The 22855-nt window shown below is 48.4% G+C and overlaps 1 protein-coding gene across 1 annotated transcript; it reads right to left on the minus strand.

Annotated features, from left to right (window-relative positions):
• Positions 1-17325: 17325 nt before the first annotated feature.
• On the minus strand, positions 17326-22478 carry FAM72A (family with sequence similarity 72 member A). Its single transcript, XM_066565480.1, has 4 exons — positions 22273-22478; positions 20769-20846; positions 19344-19468; positions 17326-17420 (listed from the first exon to the last, which is right to left on the minus strand). Exons 1-4 carry the CDS (start codon positions 22425-22427, stop codon positions 17326-17328), a joined length of 453 nt encoding a protein of 150 aa, XP_066421577.1. The 5' UTR covers positions 22428-22478.
• Positions 22479-22855: the final 377 nt, after the last annotated feature.

Raw genomic sequence — 22855 nt, forward strand, 5'->3', positions numbered from 1 at the left:
GAAATTGTCCTCAAAAGCAGCAGGAAACTGCACATCCCTTTGGCTTTTCATCTCAAGGAGGGCAGCCAGGCCTGTCCCGGCCCTGTGTACCCTGGCAGGTATAAAAATATGCAGTGAAAATCTGATTGGTGCATGAGATGTTCACTTTGAGTGAAAATCTGATTTGTGCATGAGATGTTAATTTTTAGTGAAAATCTGATTTGTAGATGGGATGTTCATTTTCAATGAAAATCTAATTTGTACATGAGATGTTAATTTTTAGTGAAAATCTAATTTGTACATGAGATTTTCAGTGAAAATCTGATTTGTGCACGAGATGTTCACTTTCAGTGAAAATCTAATTTGTACATGAGATTTTCAGTGAAAATCTGATTTGTGCACGAGATGTTCAGTTTCAGTGAAAATCTGATTTGTGCACGAGATTCTTCAGGCCCTACAGCCTGGAGAGATGGGTTGGTTTGTGATTTGTTTGGTTGTGAGGGGTTGGTTTGTGATTTTTTTCATTGAGAGATGAAAGAAACAATGGGGGAAAACCTTAAATTCCATTAGAATTAAAAATGAAAAGGGAGGGTTGTACATTAGAGGGCAATCTTAGGGATCAGGCATATCAGGGAGTCTGAACCTCTCAGGTACCTCAGACAATGGGGAAAAACCCCTAAATTCTGTAAGAATTAAAAACTAAAAGGCAGGGCTATAAATTTGAGGGAAATGTTTGGGATCAGGCATTTTGGGAAGTCTGAACCTCTCAGGTACCTCAGCCAATGGAGAAAACCCCTAAATTCTGTAAGAATTAAAAATGCAAAGGGAGGGTTGTGCATTAGAGGGGAATCTCTGGTTTCAGGTGTTTTGGGAAGTCTGTACCTCTCAAGTACCTCAGCAATGGGGAAAGACAGAAAGGAATTGGGATAAAAAGGAGGCTGCATCCCCCAAAATTGTGAGAGATCCCAGGGCAATGCCCCATGGCCTCTGCCTTTATTGGAATAAAGTCAAAGGACTCCTCTGTCTCCTTTTTGGGCACAAACCTCTGGTGTTTGTGGGTTAATTCTCCTGACACCATGACTGACCCCAGCTCTGCTCTGCCTCCCCTTCCCCTCCTTCCCTGATGGGAATTCCGTGGTTATTCCAACCCCATCACCCTGCAGGCAGCAGAGGCAGCATCAGGGCTGGGAGAGGAGAGGAGCAGCGGATTGGGGATGGGGAAATGGGGATTGGGGATGGTGAATGATGGGGAAATGGGGATTGGGGATGGTGAATGGTGGGGAAATGGGGACTGGGGATGGTGAAAGGTGGGGAAATGGGGACTGGGGATGGTCAGTGGTGGGGAAATGGGAAATGGGGACTGGGGATGGTGAAATGTGGGGAAATGGGAAATGGGGACTGGGGATGGTCAATGGTGGGGAAATGGGAAATGGGGACTGGGGATGGTCAATGGTGGGGAAAGGGGGATTGGGGATGGTGAATGGTGGGGAAATGGGGACTGGGGATGGTGAAATGTGGGGAAATGGGGACTGGGGATGGTGAAATGTGGGGAAATGGGGACTGAGGATTCCTCTGCAGAATCTGGGCTCACCCTGCCAGGCAAAGTTCAAGGCTCGGTTATGAGAGGCTGTTCTCACCTCTTTGAGGCTCCATCCCAGAGAAAACACAGCCAAACTCGAGAGCACCAGTGATTTTGGGGACAGGTGACCCCTACTCAAAACCCCTCCCCTGCTCCCCCAAGCTGCTGCACCAAGCTTTTGTTTGGAAATGGGCACCAGGAGTTAAAATCCAAATGACTGGATCCAAATTAAGGGCACCAGGAGTTAAAATCCAAATTATTGGATCCAAATTAAGGGCACCAGGAGTTAAAATCCAAATTATTGGATCCAAATTAAGGGCTCCAAGGAGCCCTTCCCTGCTCCCATCCACCCCCCTGCCTGTCCCTGGGGAGAACAGAGGAGTTAATCCTCAGTCTGCTCCCATCTGGGCTGCCTGGCAGGGCAGTTAATGCTCCTTAATCCCCTGCCAGGCTGAGGTGTCTGAGCAGAAGGTGACAAAGTACAGCGGGGGCACAGAGAGTCCTGCAGCAGGGCTGGGCCAGCTGGGGACAGGGACAGGAACCTGTGGGGACCAGCCCTGGGGAAAGGGGAAGGGTTAGGAACACGTGGGACCAGCCCTGGGGAAAGAAAAAGGGTTAGGAACATGTGGGAGCAGCCCTGGGGACAGAAAATGAGTTAGGAACATGTGGGAGCAGCCCTGGGGAAAGGGGAAGGGTTACGAACATGTGGGAGCAGCCCTGGGGAAAGAAAAAGGGTTAGGAACATGTGGGAGCAGCCCTGGGGACAGAAAAAGGGTTAGGAACATGTGGGAGCAGCCCTGGGGAAGGGGTTAGGAATGTGTGGGACCAGCCCTGGGGACAGAAAATGGGTTAGGAACATGTGGGAGCAGCCCTGAGGAAAGGAAAGGGGTCAAGAACCTGTGGGGTTAAGGGCAGAAATGTGTGGGACCAACCCTAGGGAAAGGGAAAGGGTTAGGAACATGTGGGACCAGGTCTGGACAAAGAAAATGGGTTTGGAGCATGTGGGATCAGCCCTGGGGAAGGGAAAGGGTTAGGAACATGTGGGAGCAGCCCTGGGGAAGGGGTTAGGAATGTGTGGGACCAGCCCTGGGGACAGAAAAAGGGTTAGGAACATGTAGGACTGGGTCTGGGGAAAGAAAAGGGGTCAGGAACCTGTGGGGTTAAGGGCAGAAACGTGTGGGACCAACCCTAGGGAAAGGGAAAGGGTTAGGAACATGTGGGAGCAGGTCTAGGGAAGGAAAAAGGGTCAGGAACCTGTGGAACCAGCCCTGGGGAAAGGGAAGGGACAGGAACCTGTGGGGTCAGGGGCAGGAACATGTGGGACCAGCTCTGGTGAAAGAAAATGGGTTTGGAGCATGTGGGATCAGCCCTGGAAGAAGGAAAGGGACAGGAACCTGGGGGGTTAAGGGCAGGAACATGTGGGGTTAAGGGCAGAAACGTGTGGGACCAGCTCTGGGGAAAGGGAACGGGTTGGGAACCTGTGGGATCAGGGGCAGGAATGTGTAGGAGCAGCCCTGGGGAAAGGAAAGGGACGGGACCCTGTGGGACAAAGGGCTTAGGGACGTGTGGGACCAGCTCTGGGGATGGATTCTGCCTGGCCCCGAGCTCTGCCCTGCCCTGGGTGCTTTGAATCCCCCGGACACCATTCCCGTGCTCTGGGATGCTGAGCGGGCTCTGGAGTTTGGGGTAATTCCCACTCGCGTTGGTGGGACAGGGGGATGGCCCAGCTCGGGTGTGCTCCAGTGCTCAGCTCTGAGGGAAATCAGATTTAACACTCCCATCGGCTGGATGAACCTCTCATCTCCATTTCTGACTTTTCCTGTGAAGCTGAAGGTCTGATTTCCTTTGGGTATTTTATCACGAAGCAGATTCTCCGAGGAGCCTCTTGCAGAGCAGGAATTCTCAGCTGGGAGAAGGGGGAACGGTGGCTTGGATGGCAAAGAGCTCCGAGAAAAGCAAATCCTTCCACCTCATCCTCACTGTCCACCGAGAAATTCCAGCGGCACGGAACGGGAGTGCTGAATCCTCCTCAAAATCTGATTTTAACCACCCGGCTCGGTGCCCCTAAGTGCTGATAACGCTGAACCAAGGGGAGTGCAACCCCTGTTTTCCAGGCAGATCATAGACAGAGAGGATTCTTTTAGCCAGAGGCTGGATCAGGCTGTGGCAGTCGGTTTTGTGCCTCCAAAAAAATCGTTTAACACCGCCAGACAATGGCTTTGTCTGTGCTCGGTGTTAATTGCCGAGCATCTCTCTGAGCGATTTCCATGCGCGTTTCACAGCACATCTGAGAGGCAGCAGGGTGTGTTTAGCGCTGCTGCGAGATGGAATTGCTGCCCTGTGTGGCAGAAAAATGGCATTTTGGAGCCTGCACGGGTCTGTCCTGAAGCTCAGCTGGGCTGGGCTCCTCTGGTCACCCCTGGGGAACCTCGAGCTCAGCCCCGAGCCTGGGACAGCTCCTGGAGCTGCTGCCCTTCCTCACAGACAATTCCCACCCATCCAGAGCATCAAATCCACCCATCCAGGGCATCAAATCCCATCCAGGGCATCAAATCCACCCATCCAGGGCATCAAATCCCATCCAGAGCATCAAATCCCATCCAGAGCATCAAATCCCACCCATCCAGGGCATCAAATCCCATCCAGAGCATCAAATCCACCCATCCAGGGCATCAAATCCCATCCAGAGCATCAAATCCACCCATCCAGGGCATCAAATCCCATCCAGAGCATCAAATCCCACCCATCCAGGGCATCAAATCCCATCCAGAGCATCAAATCCACCCATCCAGGGCATCAAATCCCATCCAGGGCATCAAATCCCATCCAGAGCATCAAATCCCACCCATCCAGGGCATCAAATCCCATCCAGAGCATCAAATCCCATCCAGAGCATCAAATCCCACCCATCCAGGGCATCAAATCCCATCCAGAGCATCAAATCCCACCCATCCAGGGCATCAAATCCCATCCAGAGCATCAAATCCCATCCAGGGCATCAATTCCCACCCATCCAGGGCATCAAATCCACCCATCCAGGGCATCAAATCCCATCCAGAGCATCAAATCCCACCCATCCAGGGCATCAAATCCCATCCAGAGCATCAAATCCCACCCATCCAGGGCATCAAATCCCATCCAGGGCATCAAATCCCATCCAGAGCATCAAATCCCACCCATCCAGGGCATCAAATCCCATCCAGAGCATCAAATCCCACCCATCCAGGGCATCAAATCCCATCCATCCATGGCATCAATTCTCACCCATCCAGGGCATCAAATCCCACCCTGGGGCTGAATGAAGCTCTGCTGTTGTCACACCGAGGTGAGAGCCAGCCCTGCCCCAGTGAGGGGCACATTTACAGCTCAGTGTTGGATTAAGATGAGATGTGAAAATCTCTGCTAAAGCCCAGAGAGGCTCCAGCAGCCCCGGTGCCCCCCAGCTCCGGGGGCCGAGATCGTTTGCCTCGTAAAAAATAATTAAATTAATTCTTAAATCCTCAAAAGCTAATTGGGACAGGATTATCCCAGGAGGAAACCAGAGATGCTGGGGACAAGGGGTCGTTCCCTGGAGTGACCTGTGCTGGGGGATGAGCCAGATGCTGTTTTCCCTCCTGGAAAAAGGGATCCAGGCTGGGGGCTCCTCTGGTCACCTCTTGGGAACCTTGGCCTCCAGATGCCTTTGCCAGATGTCTCAGCCACAGCTGGAGGTGCAGAGCAGCTCTTTGGGGGGGAATTCAAAGGAATTATTTGCCTTTTTTAAAAAAGGAATTATATAATAATCATAATATAATTATAACATATATAATTTATATATATTATAATATATATAAATTATATCACATGTAATATACAATATATAATATATATTATATATAACATACTATATATAATATTTTGTATAATATTATATATTATAATATACAATAACTTAAAATTATTATAATTATATAATTATCTAATGATTTATAATTATTATATACTAATTTTTATTTAATTTATAATAATTATATAATGATTTTTAAATTATTAAAGGAATTAAAGCTTGCCCAGAGAAGCTGTGGCTGCCCCATCCCTGGCAGTGCCCAAGGCCAGGCTGGACAATCTGGGACAGTGGGAGAAGTCCCTGCCCTTGGCAGGGGGAGGAACTGGATGGGCTTTAAGGTCTCTTCCTACCCAAACCATCCTGGAATTCTATAATTTTATAATGCTGGGGGTTTTCTGCAGCATCTGTTGGTATTTGACTCAATCTGTGTATAATTTTGCAAACGTGCATTTATCCAAGTGTGGGATCAACCCCTCTGCCTTTATCTGGAGCCAGCACAGCCTTCTGCTCCTCCAGGGATAATTCTGCCATTCCTGACCCATTCCCTGCACGGAGCCACCCCTTCTCTTCCCGCCCACCCCACCTCGAAAGCCACATCCCGAATATCAGAGCACCAGGACTTGCTTGGGAAGTTAAAGCTCCCCAGAGCCCCTCAGCAACCCCATCCAGTGTTGAACATCCCAACTTTTGACAACCAATATCCACCGTCCTGCCCCCAAACTAATTAATTTTATGCATGATTGAGCTGAACACCATCGTTTAGCTCTGTCTGCTGGCAGAGGCTTTGAAGTGCAAACCGATTATGCAGGGAACAAGCTGGGAGCTGGTTAATAAGTCCCAGCAAAGTGTGCACTGCTGGGAGCCTGTGTTAGGCTCCGTGTAGGATTTTATTGTTGTTTTGTCTTGGACTTCAGCTTGGAGAGGAGTGGAGCAGCAGAGAGACAGAGAGAGAGCAGCAATGGCACTGCTGGGAAATGTTTAAAGCTCCCTAAGTGGTAATGAACAGGAGCTGCTGCCTCTGAAAATCTCATCCTTGCCCTCATTTGCCTGGTTTTGCCTGGTTTCAGGCAAATCAGAGGAAATCAGCTCAATTCTGCCCTGTGGGGCTGCCTGGAGGGAGGGAGTGCAGCCCACGAGGTCCTGAGGTCTCAGAGTGGTGCAGATTTAAATCCTGTTCAATTCTGAACGCTGCTTTGGGGTGCTCGTGGTTGTCTCTGCTGAAGGCCCTTCCCCTGGGTCACCCCTCAAGAGCTGTTCCTTCCTTTTCTTTACAGACCCAGGTAGGAAAGGAGCTCTTTCATTGCATTTAAATGGCTTTTTATTACCTTTTGTCCCCTTCTGCAGGAAAACAGGCCTGCAAGCATCCACTGAGCTCCAGCACAAATGCAAGAGCAGAGCTTTGCCAATGGGAAACCAAATTCCAGAGACTGGGTTCTCCAGAGGTTGTCTCAGTTTGGACAGTGATGGGCAGATAATGGCATTTTTAGAGTGTTTTAAATCTGTTTTGGTGAAGGATTTTCAGCCACAAAGTTCAAACAGCCGCAAAGTTCAAACACAGCTGCAAAAAGCTTTGTAAACTCAATGAAAATACCAACCAGAAAACTTCAGCAAAGGCTTTAAATGATCCATTTCTGGTGCTCTGCCGATTATTTTCCTCCTGATTTTCTAGTTCAGTAATGGGGAATGACTTCAGAAAGGTTTGGTCTGCAATTCAGGGAAAAAAAGGAGGATGGAAATCCCAAACTGCCCTGACTGATGGGAGCAGCATCAGAGGCCGGGGCTGTGTTTTGTGCAGAAATTAGACTGGAACTGGGACCCGGCCCTGCTTGTACCACACCTCGTAGGAAAAAATACGCACCCCCCGCCCCAAACCAAACAAAACCCGCCGGAAACGAAGGGGAACAAAGGAAAATTTAAAAAAAAAAAAAGAAGGAAAATTCAAGGCGGCTCCAACGAGGCTGCGGCGCCCAGCACGGCCGGGAGGGGGCGCTGCGGGCCCGGCTGCGCTGGGCTGGGGACACGGGGGGGACAGGGAGAACTGGGGGGGACAGGGAGAGAATTGGGGGACAGGGAGAAAATTGGGGGACAGGGAGAATTGGGGGGGACAGGGAGAGAATTGGGGGACACGGGGAGAATTGGGGGGGACACGGGGACAATTTGGGGGGACAGGGAGAGAATTGGAGGACAGGGAGAATTGTGGGGACACGGGGAATTGGGGGGGGACAGGGAAAATTGGGGTGGACACGGGGAGAATTGGGGGAGACGCGGGGAAAAATGGGGGGGACAGGGAAAATTGGGGACACGGGAACAGCTCTGTAACCTGCTTCACTTTGGGGTTTTTTATTGAGTGAGCCATTCACAGCCTTCAGGGGACAGAGAGAATTGGGGGACACTGGGGGGGACACGGGGAGAACTGGGGGCGACAGGGATAGCTGGGGACACGGGGACAGCTCGGGGGGACAGGGACAACTGGGGGGATATGGGGAGAACTGGGGGACATGGGAACAGTTGGGGGGGACAGGGACAATGGGGGGGACACAGGGATAACTGGGGGACACGGGGACAAATGGGGGGGTCGGGGAGAACTGGGGGGATAGGGAGAATTGGGGGACACAGGGACAACTGGGGGGACACCAGGACAGTTGGGGGAACAGGGACAGCTGGGGGGACATGGGGAAAACTGGGGGGCACAGGGACAACTGGGGGGAAAAGGGTACAACTGGGGGCAGTTTGGGGCCAGCAGGGATGGGCAGGGGGGCACCATTTCTGTCTCAGGTCAGGCTCAGGTGGGGTCAGGCCCTGCCCGAGGGGTCTGTGCCAGCCAGGGGCGCCCATCAGGGGCAGGGACAATCCCAGGGGCCAGCACGGGGCCAGGCCTCTGGAACCTGCTGCACTTTGGGGTTGTTATTGAGTGAGGCGTTCACAGCCTTCAGGGGAGAGGGGGGCTGTTCCTCTTGGAGAAGGTGGCATTTCCCCTTGGAAAAGGTGACATTTCCTCTTGGAAAAGGTGATATTTCCCCTTGGAGAAGGTGACATTTCCTCTTGGAGAAGGTGACATTTCCCCTTGGAAAAGGTGACATTTCCTCTTGGAGAAGGTGACATTTCCCCTTGGAAAAGGTGACATTTCTCCTTGGAGAAGGTGACATTTCCTCTTGGAAAAGGTGACATTTCCCATTGGAGAAGGTGACATTTCCTCTTGGAGAAGGTGACATTTCCCCTTGGAAAAGGTGACATTTCTCCTTGGAGAAGGTGACATTTCCTCTTGGAGAAGGTGACATTTCCCCTTGGAAAAGGTGACATTTCCCCTTGGAGAAGGTGACATTTCCCTCTGCAGGGCCACGGGCAGAGCTGTGCCAGACCTTGGCGCTGCCCCCAGCCCTGTCCCCATTGCTGCCAGCCCAGCTCCCAACCCCACCCGTGTCTGATGCCCCAGGGTGGGGATTTGGGGACAAATGGGACTCCCTGGTGTCTCTGCTGGTGCTTTTCCCTGGCCAGACCCCTGTCACTGAGGTTTGTCCCCACCATTCCTGCCTGACATCCTTCTGCTCATGCAAAACCAGCAAAACATTTTGGAACTGGTCGGGAAATTTTCACCAGTTTAAAAACAAGGTTTTCATGACTATTTTTTTTTTTTTTTGGTGAGGATGGTTTTATTCCTGACATGTGAAATGTCTGGATTTTTTCCCCCTGTGTCTGGCAGGATTTCTGCACTTTGAGAATATTCATGCACTGAATTGCTGCCTTTCCTCAAGCTGTTTTTATTCCTACCACCCATATATTGCTTTTTTCTCCCCCTCCCTGCTCAGACTAAAACAAGGATAATCTCTCCCATGCCCCAGACTATGAGCAGAGTGGGTTGGTTTATTTTTGTGGCTGACTGGGCACAATATGCAGATGCTGCCCTGATGTGTGCCCACAAGATGCCAGGTTGATTTTGGTTTTCTCCCCTTTTTCTGAAGGTTCTGACAGAGCCCATGGCTGCAGAGGGACAGAGCAAGGAGGAGCAGCAATGTGAGCATTATTTGGAGTTTCCAGTGGTGTTTCTCACGTGGGGTTTAATGTGCTGTGTGCCTCAGGAGTGGCTCCAGGCCCTGCAGAGCCCATTTGGCACTGGGACGGGAGCTGATGGGTTTTGGCTGCTTGGAACTTCTGATAAAAGCTGGCACATCTGATTTATTGTCTGACTCTGTTCCCAAGGAGACCACAGATGGAGCAGCCTGAGATAAGCTGCTCATAACCTAAAGGTGAATGCCTTAAAATATCAGAGTCCCTTTCTCTGGCCCTGTTGAGCTCCTGCTTCCCCCCCTGCTGTCTTTATTTCTCTGCTGGCAGAGAATGAAACCCCCTGTGCTCTGCTGGGGAACCTTCCTGTCCTGAGCTCCTAAATCCAGCTGGGATTCCTGTAATCATTCCTGATTCAGATTGCTGGAGTGCAATGCTGGTGTCTCTTATTCCATGGCCTGGTTCAGCTCAGCTCCAGGAATCTGTGAATCTAGAAATCTCTAGATCTGTGCTGGATCTGCCCAGGTTTGGAAGAACATGGGGTTTTTTTATAGGTTTTTAATGGATATTTTGCTATAGGCTGCATCCTCCTGGTGTCTCTTATTCCATTGTTCAGCTCTAGAAAGTCTGGATGTGCCCAGGTTTGGAAGAACCTGGGTTTATTTGTAGGTTTTTAATGGATAGTTTGCTATAGGCTGCATCCTCCTGGTGTCTCTTATTCCATTGTTCAGCTCTAGAAATTCTGGATGTGCCCAGGTTTGGAAGAACCTTGGTTTGTTGTAGGTTTTTAATGGATATTTTGCTATAGGCTGCATCCTCCTGGTGTCTCTTATTCCATTGTTCAGCTCTAGAAATTCTGGATGTGCCCAGGTTTGGAAGAACCTGGGTTTGTTGTAGGTTTTTAATGGATATTTTGCTAGGGGCTGTGTCCTCCTGGTGTCTCTTACTCCATGGTTCAGCTCAGCTCTAGAAATCCTGGCTCTGCACAGGTTTGGAGTGGGTTTGTAGCAGGTTTTTTATGGATATTTTTGCCAGAGGCTGCATCCCCCTGGTGTCCCTCATCCCATGGCAGCTCCTGGGCAGAGACCCCTGGAGCTGGGCGGTTCAGGACCCCCATGGAATGTGCACAGGATTGGGGGTGCTGCACCCCCAGCCCCTTCTTGGGGGGCTTCCTCCTCCTCCTGCCCTGCGTAGGTGGAGGTGTCCAGCTCTCAGACTGCTGCAGAATGGTTTGGGGGTTGGAAAAGACCTTAAAAATCATCTCTGCCATGGCCAGGGACACCTCCAATGCCAAAGCCACTCAATCAATGCCAAAGCCATCAGCGCCCAGGCAGGCAGGAGGAGGCTCTGGTGCTGCAGGAGGTGTTCTCAGAGCACCTGGTGCTCTCCAAAATCTGCTGCTCATGAAGTCCTCTGGGTTTTGGGGCTGCCTTGCAGCTCAGTTTGCTGGGAAGGGTTTTGTGCTGTCAGGAAAGCAGCGATTCGGGCTCGTGCATCACTGGCATGTTTGTAACAAATCAAAATTCAATCCAGTTAATAAAGTAAAAAGGGTTTCTTATCAAGGCCAGTGCCAGCTGCTTTTAAGCAGTTTTTAAATTTTGATTTCCCATAAGGACTGGAATTAAAAAATTGGACATATTCTGCTGAATAAAGACTTCGTGCCACTTAGGAATGCTGCCTTCTGCTAGCAGGAGAGAGGGGGGAAAAAAATGTATTCATCTGAATTTTAAATTCTCAGCTACAAAGAAAGCAATTTGGGCTCTGGGTAAAATTTGAAGCAGGGTAAAATCCACTTCACAGAGTAAAATTCACATCCAACCTGGGCTCCAAGAAAGAATGGAGCAACACTGTGGAAAGTCTTGTGGTGGGCTTTGCACAAGAGCAGATTGCTTCATTTTTTTCCCCAACATTTTAGGCTCTCATCAAACATGAGACTGAATCTGCAGGAGCTTTCACAACCTCCCCTCAGCTGGGACTGTGCCATTCCATCTGCATTTTTAACCAAATCGTTCTCTGATCCTGTTGCCTTTGGGGAGCACCCTGGGAGAAAAAAAAATTATTGCAGCTTTTGGTGTTGTGGGGGTGCAAAACCCTCCACTGCTCTGTGCCCACCTGCAGGAGAACCAGCAAATTGCTCAAAGCTCTAAAGAGATTTAAAAAATTTAATAACTTTAATAATTTAAATCTCTAAAGAGATTTAAAAATAAAAATAATTTAATAAAAATGTAAGGATTTTGTGTTAGCAGAGTAGCTGGACACTCACTTTTGATTGGACATAAGGGGTTTGGAGGTGCATGCTTAGCCCTGGTGTGGGAATAGATCCCAAACACAGATCCTGTGCTGTCTCCAAGTGCTTTGGGGTGTTTTTTGTGCTGTTTTTGACATGCCCAGGGAGGGCTGGCACTGCTCACGCCCGAGGCAGCTTGTGGCACACAGCTCTTCCCCTGCCAGGGGAGATCTCTGGGTGCATTCTGCAGGCACAGCAGGAACCACGGAGCAGGATCCTTCCTGTCCAAGCCTCAGGATGAAATCTGTGCTTTTTAAAATGAAATGAATGGCTGGTGAAGGAGCAGCTCTGGTGAAACCCCCAGAGCCAAAGGGGTGGGAGCTTTGTACCCTTGTGGTTTGGTCCTAAAACCCCTCTGCTGCTGGGGTGTGGTGTTGGCTCTGAGAGCAAGGCAGATGATGAGGCAAAACCAGGTGAATTTCATTAAAATTCACTCTCATTAATTTGCCTTTGTGTCAGGATCTGTTGGACTTGCACAGCAGAACCAGGACCAGCTTTTCTTTGGGGAAATGGGGCTGAGGGCCCCCCAGAACACCTGCATTTCTGCTCTTATCTCCCGTTCTAGTGGAAATTTCCCCTTCCAAAGCAGGCCATATGCTGGAGAGGGATGAACTCATCCGCTTCTGTCACGGCCCAGCAGGGAGGGATCCCAGCGTGGATGGTTTTAATTAGCATTTCCCCCCAGGAAAGCAGCGCAGGCACAGAAATGCGGGAGATCAGGACTTGTTAAACTCAGCCTGGCGCCCCGTGAGGCTGCACTGGGCTGTGCCCAGGCTGCCATGCAGATGGCAGCGCTGCAGAGGGGCCTGGGGCTGCTTGCCCTGGGTGCCACCACCCTGGCAGAGCTCAGCTGGCATCACAAGGGAGGCACCAGGGATTTGAGCTGCCTCAAATCTGTATTTGGTCCCTCTTGGTTTTTTGGTTTGGTTTTTTTTTTTTTTTCCCTCCTTGTCTTGTTTTTCCCCTTCTTCATGTTGTATTTGCAGGGTTCCCAGAAAAAGAAGGAATGATGAATCTGACTCCATGGAGATCACACTCTGAACTTCATCCCAGGGTGATCACTGATGGGTTTGAGCTCTGAACTTCATCCCAGGGTGATCACTGATGGGTTTGAGCTCATAGAGATCACAATGTGAGCTTCTTCATCCCAGGGCAATCACTGATGGGTTTGAGCTCACAGAAATCACACTGTGAACTTCATCCCAGGGTGATCACTGATGGGTTTGTGCTGGGGGAAATCACATTGTGACCTTCTTCATCCCAGCGTGATCACTGATGGGTTTGCGCTCACAGAAATCACAATGTGACCTTCTTCATCTCAGGGTGATCACTGATGGGTTTGTGCTGGTGGAGATCACACTGTGACCTTCTTCATCTCAGGGCAATCACTGATGGGTTTGAGCTCACAGAGATCACAATGTGAGCGTCTCCATCCCAGGGTGATCACTGATGGGTTTGAGCTCACAGAAATCACAATGTGATCTTCTTCATCTCAGGGTGATCACTGATGGGTTTGTGCTGGTGGAGATCACACTGTGACCTTCTTCATCCCAGGGTGATCCCTGATGGGTTTGAGCTCACAGAGATCACACTCTGAACTTCATCCCAGGGTGATCCCTGATGGGTTTGAGCTCACAGAGATCACACTCTGAACTTCATCCCAGGGTGATCCCTGATGGGTTTGTGCTGGGGGAAATCACATTGTGAACTTCTTCATCTCAGGGTGATCACTGATGGGTTTGTGCTGGTGGAGACCACACTGTGAGCTTCTTCATCTCAGGGCAATCACCGATGGGTTTGAGTTCACAGAGATCACAATGTGAGCGTCTCCATCCCAGGGTGATCACTGATGGGTTTGAGCTCTGAACTTCATCCCAGGGTGATCACTGATGGGTTTATGCTGATGGAGATCACACTGTGAACTTCTTCATCCCAGGGTGATCCCTGATGGGTTTGTGCTGGTGGAGATCCGTCCTGGTTTGAGAAGGAACTGAGTTTTTTGGGAGTTTGGAGGTCAAACACTCTGAACTTCATCCCAGGGTGATGCCTCAGCACTGCCTGGCCACTCTCTGCCTGCTTGGCAGCTGCTCTGCAGCCTGCACTTGGCTGCAGTTCAGTGGCAGGAGAATTCCTGGCTGTTTGTCACTGTAAAGCACTCTGGGATCAATGGTGGTACATAAATGTGAGGCTGTGATGAGGCTTTAGGCTGTGCTGGAATAAGGAAGAAGATTTAAATGGGCTTTTTCTCCCAGTAATTCTTATTTAATATGGAGAGGTGTCAATTTGTCACTGTCTTGCTCTGAGTTTCCCTCACCCCTCCAGCTGATTTTGTGCCCTGCAGAGAGGAAGATGGCTGGCTACCAGTAACAGTGATCACACTGTGACTCCAAAACCAAACTGGAGTTAGAGATCATCAAATCCCAGCTCCAAATGTCCTCATCCAAACCAGTCTGTGACCCTGAGCCTGCAAGTCTGTGTTGCACAAGATGCTCAGAGCTGCTGGCTGAGCTCTGGGGTGGCTCAGGAGGTGCAGCCCATGGGCACAGAGGGAAGGGCTCCAGTAGAGCTCTCGGTGCCAGGACACTGCAGAGCCTTGCAGAAACCTGTGGAGACCCAGGGCACACAGGGAATATTTCTGTGCCTGCTCTGGGGTGCCCTGACCCCCAAGGGGAGCTCTGACTTTGACCCTCATCCGTGGAGAAAGAATCCACAAAAGTGTGCAATAGATTACAGAGAGCAGTGCAGGTGGATCACTTGCGAGAAATTGAGGTTTTGGGATTCTTAGTATGTCGTGGATGGAAGCAAGATGGAGGGCACAGGGTCCTGGGTTTCTTCTTCATCCTCCTTCTTCCTCCTCCTTCACCCTGAGGTCATCGCTCAGGTGAGCAGCACTGTGGTATTTTCAGGGTTCCCCATGGCAGGAGGGGAATTGTGGAAACCCAGGGCACACAGGGAATATTTCTGTGTCTGCTCTGGGGTGTCCTGACCCCAGGGGAGCTCTGACTTTGACCCTCACCCATGGAGAAAGTTTCCCAGACTTCAAGATAGAATCCACAAAGTGTGCAATAGATTACAGAGAGCGGTGTAGGTGCATCACTTAGGTGGGAAATTTGAGTTTGGGGATTTTTAGTATGCAAGATGGAGGGCACAGGGTGTCATCCCAGGTCACAATCTTCTTCTTCCTCCTTCTCCATGGGTTTGGGCTCCACAGCAGATTGCAGGGCTGTGCCACAGCACCAACACCTCTGATGTGCCAAAAACCAGACAGAAAGCAAAGCAGAGAGCTGAGCTGTTTATTCCAAACACAGCTTTGGGTGGGGTGAAGGGCCTGGGAGTGTTTCTGATCTGGTTTTGTGCCAGTTTGGGGTTAAATCCGTCCATAACCCTGGTGATCCTTGGCAACAACCCCAGACTTTGGGGCTCTGGCAATGAGCTGCTGTGGCTTTAACACAAACTGCTCACTCAGATATTTTTTTAATTTCAGACAGAAAGGAGCAGCCCTGGCCATGATTGATTACCTTGGTGGCATCCACGACAGCTGGGGCAATGGGGGATATTTGCATACTTTGTGTACAATACCTACAACTTCTTTACTGCCAGGAAGAAAGGCCTGAACTCCTTCAAAAGTGCCTCATTCCTAATTTCCAGCTGATGAGGTGAGCTGCTTTAATTGCACAGGCCTGTTGGAGCGAGTTCATGGCAGAAGTTCCAGTTCTGTGTGTACAGATGGGGAGCAAAGAAACCCCCAGAATTACAGATTGGATGGGGAGGAATTCATCCTCTGCTTGCCTGTGGGAGAGGAGCTGCTGGCTCAGAGTGCTGAAGGTTACAAATGACAAGAGCTGGAGAGGAGGCAACAGGCACAGTGAGGTTTGAACTATTGTGGTGCTTATGCAAAAATAATCAGATTTATTTTTAGCTCATGAATTCTGCTGGGGAAAAAGAATTTTTTTTTTTGAGGTGTCACCTTGGCAGCTTGATGCTGTAGTGATCACAGAAAGCTGGAAAAAATTGGGATATTGAGTTATAGAAGGGTTAAGTGAGACTGAGAAACTGTCAGGTCTGTCAGCCTGAAGTGATTCTATTTTTGGGTTGTCTAAAACAAATTCATAACACTAAAATCCTAATTATTCTACTCTTTTAATCCAAGCTGCTATTTCATTGTTTTGATTATCTGATATCATTACACATCCATATTTATGACAGCACTGAAGACTCCAGAGTCCAAAGCTTTTATTTCCTGGGCAGACACAACACAGGAATTCAAAGCAAGACACACACATACAAATATACACCAATATACATTTAAACAGTGCACAAGAGGTAGTACCATTAATTAAGAAATGGATAATGAGCAGTAAAAATACTGAGACAATTCATTGCACCCCTTTCAAGTATCACAGGAGCCTACAGAGAGATTTATTCAGCATCAATCCAAATTTAAAAGTTCCCTCTGTTCTCTGACATGATTTTATCTGGAATTTTTTATTGGTGGCCTTCAGGTGAATAGGTCAAAGGGACAGCCCTTAGTTCAGAAATGAAACATCAAGGCTTGTTAACAACTCAGAAAGTGAGCTTTGAATTCATTACCTACAGGAACCAGATTGTCTGTGCACCTCAGGATGGAAAATTAGGCATCAACACCAAATATTTAACTTTTTTTTTTTTTGCTTTCTCTAAAAAGACCCAATTTCATGACTGAGTTTTATTTTGGAGAGAGGAAATATATATATATATATGTGTATATGAAAGTGGATGGGTTTTATTGCTGCCCTGAAGAAAAACTCCAGTGTAGCCTTGAAGTTCTACTAAGAAACTGCAGAATTTAGGTTTGATCAGGGAGAAAAACCATGAACTTGATCTCTGTGGAGACAGAACCCTGATCATCATTATTATTATTATTATTACTATTATTATTATTATTATTATGCTGCCATTGGTCCTGGGTGGTTAAAACCAGGGTAATAAAACATGGCTTTATTAATAATAATAAAACATGGTTTTATTATTTTCCTTCTGACTCTCAGCCCCCCTCATATGGGAACTTCAGTAGAGACCCACGTGACGTTGCACGAGTATCAAAAATCCTCTTAAGATAGCCCAGAAAAGCAGAGTTTGGTGCTGAAACCCTGAAAGCATTGACAAATAAAGATGGAAAGGCTCTAAGAGGCTTCCCAGTGCTTATTTAGGAGCATCCTGAGGTGCAGAGAAGCTGCAAAGAGCAGGAGATGCCAGAGCCAGAGCAGAAACTTTGAGTTCTGAGCTCTGCCAGACCTGGCTGATTATTCCTGAACATTCTTTTGAACTGAGAAGAGCAGCAGCTGAGAGGTTTTGCTCTGTGAAAAGTGCTTGGGGGAAGAAGAAAAGAAGGATTATCAGCTGTAGAGGGGTTAAGAATAAAAAGCAAAACAGAGCTGAGTAAATGCCCTTAGTGTTGGCATTTCCAAGGTGGATCTGCTCAGGCAGAGTCCAGGGAAGGTTATAGGGAAAGAGCAAGAAGAATTCAATTTTTTTTTTAATTTTTTTTTCCAGATTTCCTGTTTTTTTTTTTTTTTCCTGCTGTTTAAGCTCTGATGAGCCACCAGGTGAAATGAAATGAATCCAAAGCAAACAGCCAGGCCACCAGTGCAGGGGAGGTCCTGCAGGTGGAATTTATCTGATGAACTCCTCCTCGGAGGTGCAGGACGTGTCTCCCTCTGTGCTTTCCTCCAGAGCTGGCAGGTTGCCCCACAGCAAAACATTCACACCTGGTGGGAAGGAGACAAAGGAGGGGGAAAAAAAGAGATATTTTTGGATTGTGACCTTATTTTTGAGTTGCACAACTGTCTATTTTGAGAGAAATTAATCCCTGCAAAACCCAGCAAGTCACGTTCATGGTGAATAAATCTATTTTCTATCTTCCTTCAAAGTGATCTTGGAGTGTTGTTTATTTTTCAGCCCAATTCAGAGGATAAATATTTATATATTTATATAAATTTATTATTATCTAGTTATATAAATATATAAGAATATTATATAAAATTAATATTAAAATAATTATATAAATAACATTATAAAATAATATAACAATATATAATTATATAACATTATATATTACATATATAATTATATTAACATAAAACACATAACAAATATTATTAAATATATAACATATATTATAAAAAATATACCATTATATATAATTATATAACTATTATATTAAAATAATATAACAGAAATATTATTTCTGTTAAATTAACATGTTAAGAAGAAGAAAGTTTAAAGTTTTAGAGTTTAAGATACAGAAAAAAAGGTAAAAATAAAAGGTAAACAAGAAGTTGAGAATGCAGTACTGTAGATTTGTGTGTTACAGCATGATTAGCTAAGAAAACTTACACTGTAGCATAAGTCTATGTGACAAAATATTTAAAAATTAAGTTAAAAATATAAATATTTCTGTTAGCAGTGTTTTATTAGTTAATCAATCCTCCATTGTCTGAGAGAAAGGGAAGGGGTGCTCATCACCTCCCTGGTGTGCAGGGAAGGGAATTTGTGCTCATCAACCCCCAGGTTTGAGAGGAAGGGAAGTTCTCCTGGTCCTCCTCCTCATCCAGAGCAAGCAATGAGGCTGGAGATGGGTTTGGAAGAGCCCAAAACCCTGTGAGGAAGCCCTGAGGGAGCTGGGGGTGCTCAGCCTGGAGCAAAGGAGACTCAGGGGTGCCCCCATCACTCTGCAGCTCCTGAAAGGTGCCTGTGCTCAGCTGGGGCTGGGCTCTGTCTCCAGGCACTGACACAACCAGAGCACACAGCCTCGAGCTGCACCAAGGGAAATACAGGCTGGAGAGCAGGGAAAAGTTTTTTCCTGAAAGGGTGATAAAGTGTGGGAAATGAATTTGTAGAGAATTAGGCATTTACAGCATGGTGTGGCAAAAGCTGATAGGCCAAGAAACACTTGTGATGTGTTGTAATTAGGAAATAGTTAACTTCTGATTGTGATGGTGTGAATTATAACACCTGTGTTGTCTCACCCTTCACATGAGACTGAAAAGGGAATAAAAGTTTTTAAGATGCCTCTGAGTTGCCCCATCTCTGGGTCAGAAAAGAGCATAATCTGACAATAAAGTTCTGGAATGTTCTGCCTGGGGAGGTGGTGGAGTCCCCATCCCTGGGTGTGTTTAACAAAGCCTGGATGTGGCACTGGGGGCCAGGGTTGAGTTGAGGGGTTGGGGCTGGGTTGGACTCAATGATCTTTGAGTCTCTCCCAACCCAGTGATTCTGTGAATTCAGGGAATTCCGTGAATTTTGGGAATTCCCAGGGACTGAGGAGGTGGTGGAGTCACCAACCCTGGGTGTGTTTAACACAAATCTGGATGTGGCACTGGGTGCCAGGGTTTAGTGAGCTGCTGGGGCTGGGTTACATTTGATGATCTTTGAGGTCTCCTCCACCCTGGTGATTCTGTGAATTCTGTGAATTTTAGAAATTCCCGGGGACTGAGGAGGTGGTGGAGTCCCCATCCCTGGGTGTGTTTAACAAAGCCTGGATGTGGCACTGGGTGCCAGGGTTCAGTTGAGGGGTTGGACCTGGATGGACTCCATCATCTTTGAGGTCCCTCCCAACCCAGTGATTCTGTGAATTCTGTGATGGGGGACGAGGATTTTAGGGAAAGGAAGGAAGCCAAGGTGTCCCTCACCAGAAGGGTCCAGCCTGTTGATGCCAAACACGGCCTGGCTGTGGAACATCCAGAGGTGGCCGTTGTTGCAGGACTGCAGGCAGGGCTTGCAGGGACAGATGACGTGGTAGCCAACAACATTCCCACTGGAAAAGCAAGGGAAAGAGTCAGCCTGGGGACAGAGGTGGATCTTGGGGGCTTTTTCCAGCTCCAGTTGAACAGCCCCAGTGCCAGGGCTTTGTGTAATGCTGGTGTTTTGATAGGGTTAAGGGAACAGGGTGAAACGAGTATCTGAAATATTTAGGGAACATCTGTTGGGAGTTACAGAATATCTGAGTTTTAGATCTTTGGCACACAGAGAAGCGTTTAGTAACCTAAATTGTGTAACCCAGATTAGTTTACATACCAACAAATGCTGGTGGATTTATTTGTTTTCCTTTGGAAGGGCAGTGATTCCAACCAGCAGAGAAATTCCTCACACCCAAAATTCACCTGTACACAAGGACCGTGCACAGGAGGCTGCCAGCAGCAGGAGTGATGAAACTGAGAATTATGGAATGGTTTGGCTTGGAAAGGACCTTAAATCTCATCCATTTCCACCCCCTGCCATGGGCAGGGACATCTTCCACCATCCCAGGGTGCTCCAACCTGGTCTTGGACACTTCAGGGATGGGGATGGGGCAGCCACAGCTGCTCTGGGCCATTATTGACCCTTATCAACTCTCCTAGACTGAAACCATAACAAGCATTTATCCATTTTCATGTGCTCTGGTATTAGAAATACCTGGAGATACTTCTGTTTCTCTACTTCTATCTAAAAACCAAAATACTGTGTCCCTATCACAACCCCCCAATTGTTCAAACCTGAAAGAGGTAAGAATCTCAATGAGGGAGCTGAAAGAATTCTCTCAGAAAGAATTCTCTCTCCCTATCACAACCCCCCAGTTGTTCAAACCTGAGAAAGGTAAAAATCTCCATCAGGGAGCGGAAAGAATTCTCTCAGATAACTGTGAGCTCTTTGGGAGTTGTTGTTTTCACCCTTAAATATCAAGCATTATTAAGGAGGATAAAAGAACTCCAAGAACTTCAGCGACAGCATGTTCCATCTGCTCCCAGCAACGCAATCTGCCAAGAGGATGTTCTATTAATTAGAGAATGAGTAACTGCTTCTTGCTGGGGCCTTATTCACAGAGAAATCTCAGTGTTGAGGCACACATTCCATCGGGCAGGTGGCACAGAAGCTTTCAGGAGACTCATCCTCCTGAAAATGCTGTCACATTTCCACTGGGGACTCACAGAAATACCCTGATTTTTCTCCCCAGCAGCATTAAATTTGCACCAAGGAAGGCAAGCTGTTCCTTCAGCCCATAACTCCTGAGCTGCAGGAGGTGACAGAGGAAGGGACACAGGGCTGGGACGCCTGTGGGGTGGGTGTGAGCTGCTCACCACTTCAAGCAGGCGATGTTCCTCACTTTGCACTGGCAGATCTCAGTGAAGTAGCAGCTCCCGATGAAATCCACGGTTCTGGGGGAGGGAAATGCACAAAAGTTTGGATTTGTGGTGGTTCACAGCCTCAGGGTCACAATGACACCGGGCTGAAGTCACCACAAACCGACGCTGCCATTGGTCCTGGGTGGTTTAAACCACATTATTCTACTTTCCTTCTGACTCTCAGCCCCCCTCATATGGAAATTTGAATAACAGACCCACGTGACGTTGCACGAGTATCAAAAATCCTCTTAAGATAGCCCAGAAAAGCAGAGTTTGGTGCTGAAACCCTGAAAGCATTAACAAATAAAGATGGAGATGCTCTAAGAGGCTTCCCAGTGCATATTTAGGAGCATCCTGAGGTGCAGAGAAGCTGCAAAGAGCAGGAGATGCCAGAGCCTTGGTGCTCAGTGTGGCACTGCCATCAAACCCTGCTCAGGGACATTGCTGCCAAATCCCAGCTCTGAAACAGAACAAAACCTCAGGGATGTCTAAGCCCAAACCTTTGACTGCTTATCTCCTCTCCAACCCATACTTTTTGATTACCATGTCATTTCACAACCTGATTTCCTTACTATTCAAATCTGGCTATGGGAAAGCTGAGCCCAGCCAGGGGAGAGCCCTGGCAGCAGTGACAGATCAGGTTTGTTTTGTTTGTGGGTCTTTATTTCAAATTCTAATCCTCGCTTTGGGAACAGGCGGGAGGAGCTTCCTGTGCCTGCTGAGCCTGTGTCATCCCTAGGGATGGATTAAATTAAAATTTGGGTTTGCTCTGCATGGCACAGCCTCACTTTTTGCTGGGACTGGGGATGCAGGGATGGGGTAACCCGTGCTCTGCAGTGTCACGGACATATTTTATGAAAAATCCTTTTGCTAGGATGTTTTTCTCCTGAGAAGCTGAGAGGCCTGAGAAACAAAATGCAAACAATGGTTATCTGCTGCTGTGGAATGCACCAGGTGCATCTGGGATTGGTCTCATGTGGTTGTTTCTAATTAATGGCCAATCACAGTCCAGCTGGATCAGACTCTCTGGTCAGTCACAAGATTTTATTATCATTCTTTTCCTTTTCTTGCTAGCCTTCTGATGAAATCCTTTCTTCTATTCTTTTATTATAGTTTTAGTATATAATATTCTTATAATTATATAATATATTGTATATAATATAATATAATATATAAATATAGTATATAATATATAATTATATAGTACTATATGATAATTATATATGATATAATAAAATACTATATAATATAAATCATAAAATAATAAATCAGCCTTCTGAGACACGGAGTCAAGATCCTCATCTCCTCCCTCATCCTGGGACCCCTGTGAGCACCGCCACACTGCGGGGCCGCTCTGCCGGTGACAGCGGATTTCGGAGCCATGCCAGCCGTGTCCCCCGGGGCTGGCAGGACCCCGTGCCCCGGTAGAACCCACGCTTTCTCCGTTCCTGGCGCTTACCCCGAGGGCGGCATGTCGGTGGAGTAGAGGTCGGTGTCGGTGTCGGCCAGCAGCACCGCCTGCATCCCCCGCCAGCTCAGCACCTGCCGGCAGAACCGGCAGCACAGCACGGTCACGCACCGGTCCGCGAAGGTGCAGCCGCTGCTGGACGACATGGCGGCTGGGAGCCCGGGCCGGTCCGCTCCGCTCGTGTCCCGATCCGGTCCCGATCCTGGTCCCTGTACCGATCCCAATCCCGGTCCCGGTTTCTGTTCCCGTCCCGGTCCGGTCCCGTTCCAGCACCAACGGCCACGCTCCCACCTGTCAGTTTGAATTCCCAACCGCGCCCTCCCATTGGGCGCCGCAGGCCACACCCACTGCATTGAAAAATCCGGTGGCACCACCCCTCCCGCCTGGCTATTGGTGGAAAGGCGCGCCATGCGTCGCTTTTATTGGTTGTATCTGCTGTCACTCACACTCTCGTCCCGCCCCTGCGCCGCGCTCCGCCGGCGGGGCGGTGCCACGGGCGCCAAGCGGCGGGAAGAGGGGGCGGGCTCATCTTGTGGACGGCAATGTCTGATTGGTTATAACGCCCGTCGCTCAC

This window comes from Molothrus aeneus, chromosome 24 (genome assembly GCF_037042795.1).
Source record: "Molothrus aeneus isolate 106 chromosome 24, BPBGC_Maene_1.0, whole genome shotgun sequence".
Classification (NCBI taxonomy): domain Eukaryota; kingdom Metazoa; phylum Chordata; class Aves; order Passeriformes; family Icteridae; genus Molothrus; species Molothrus aeneus.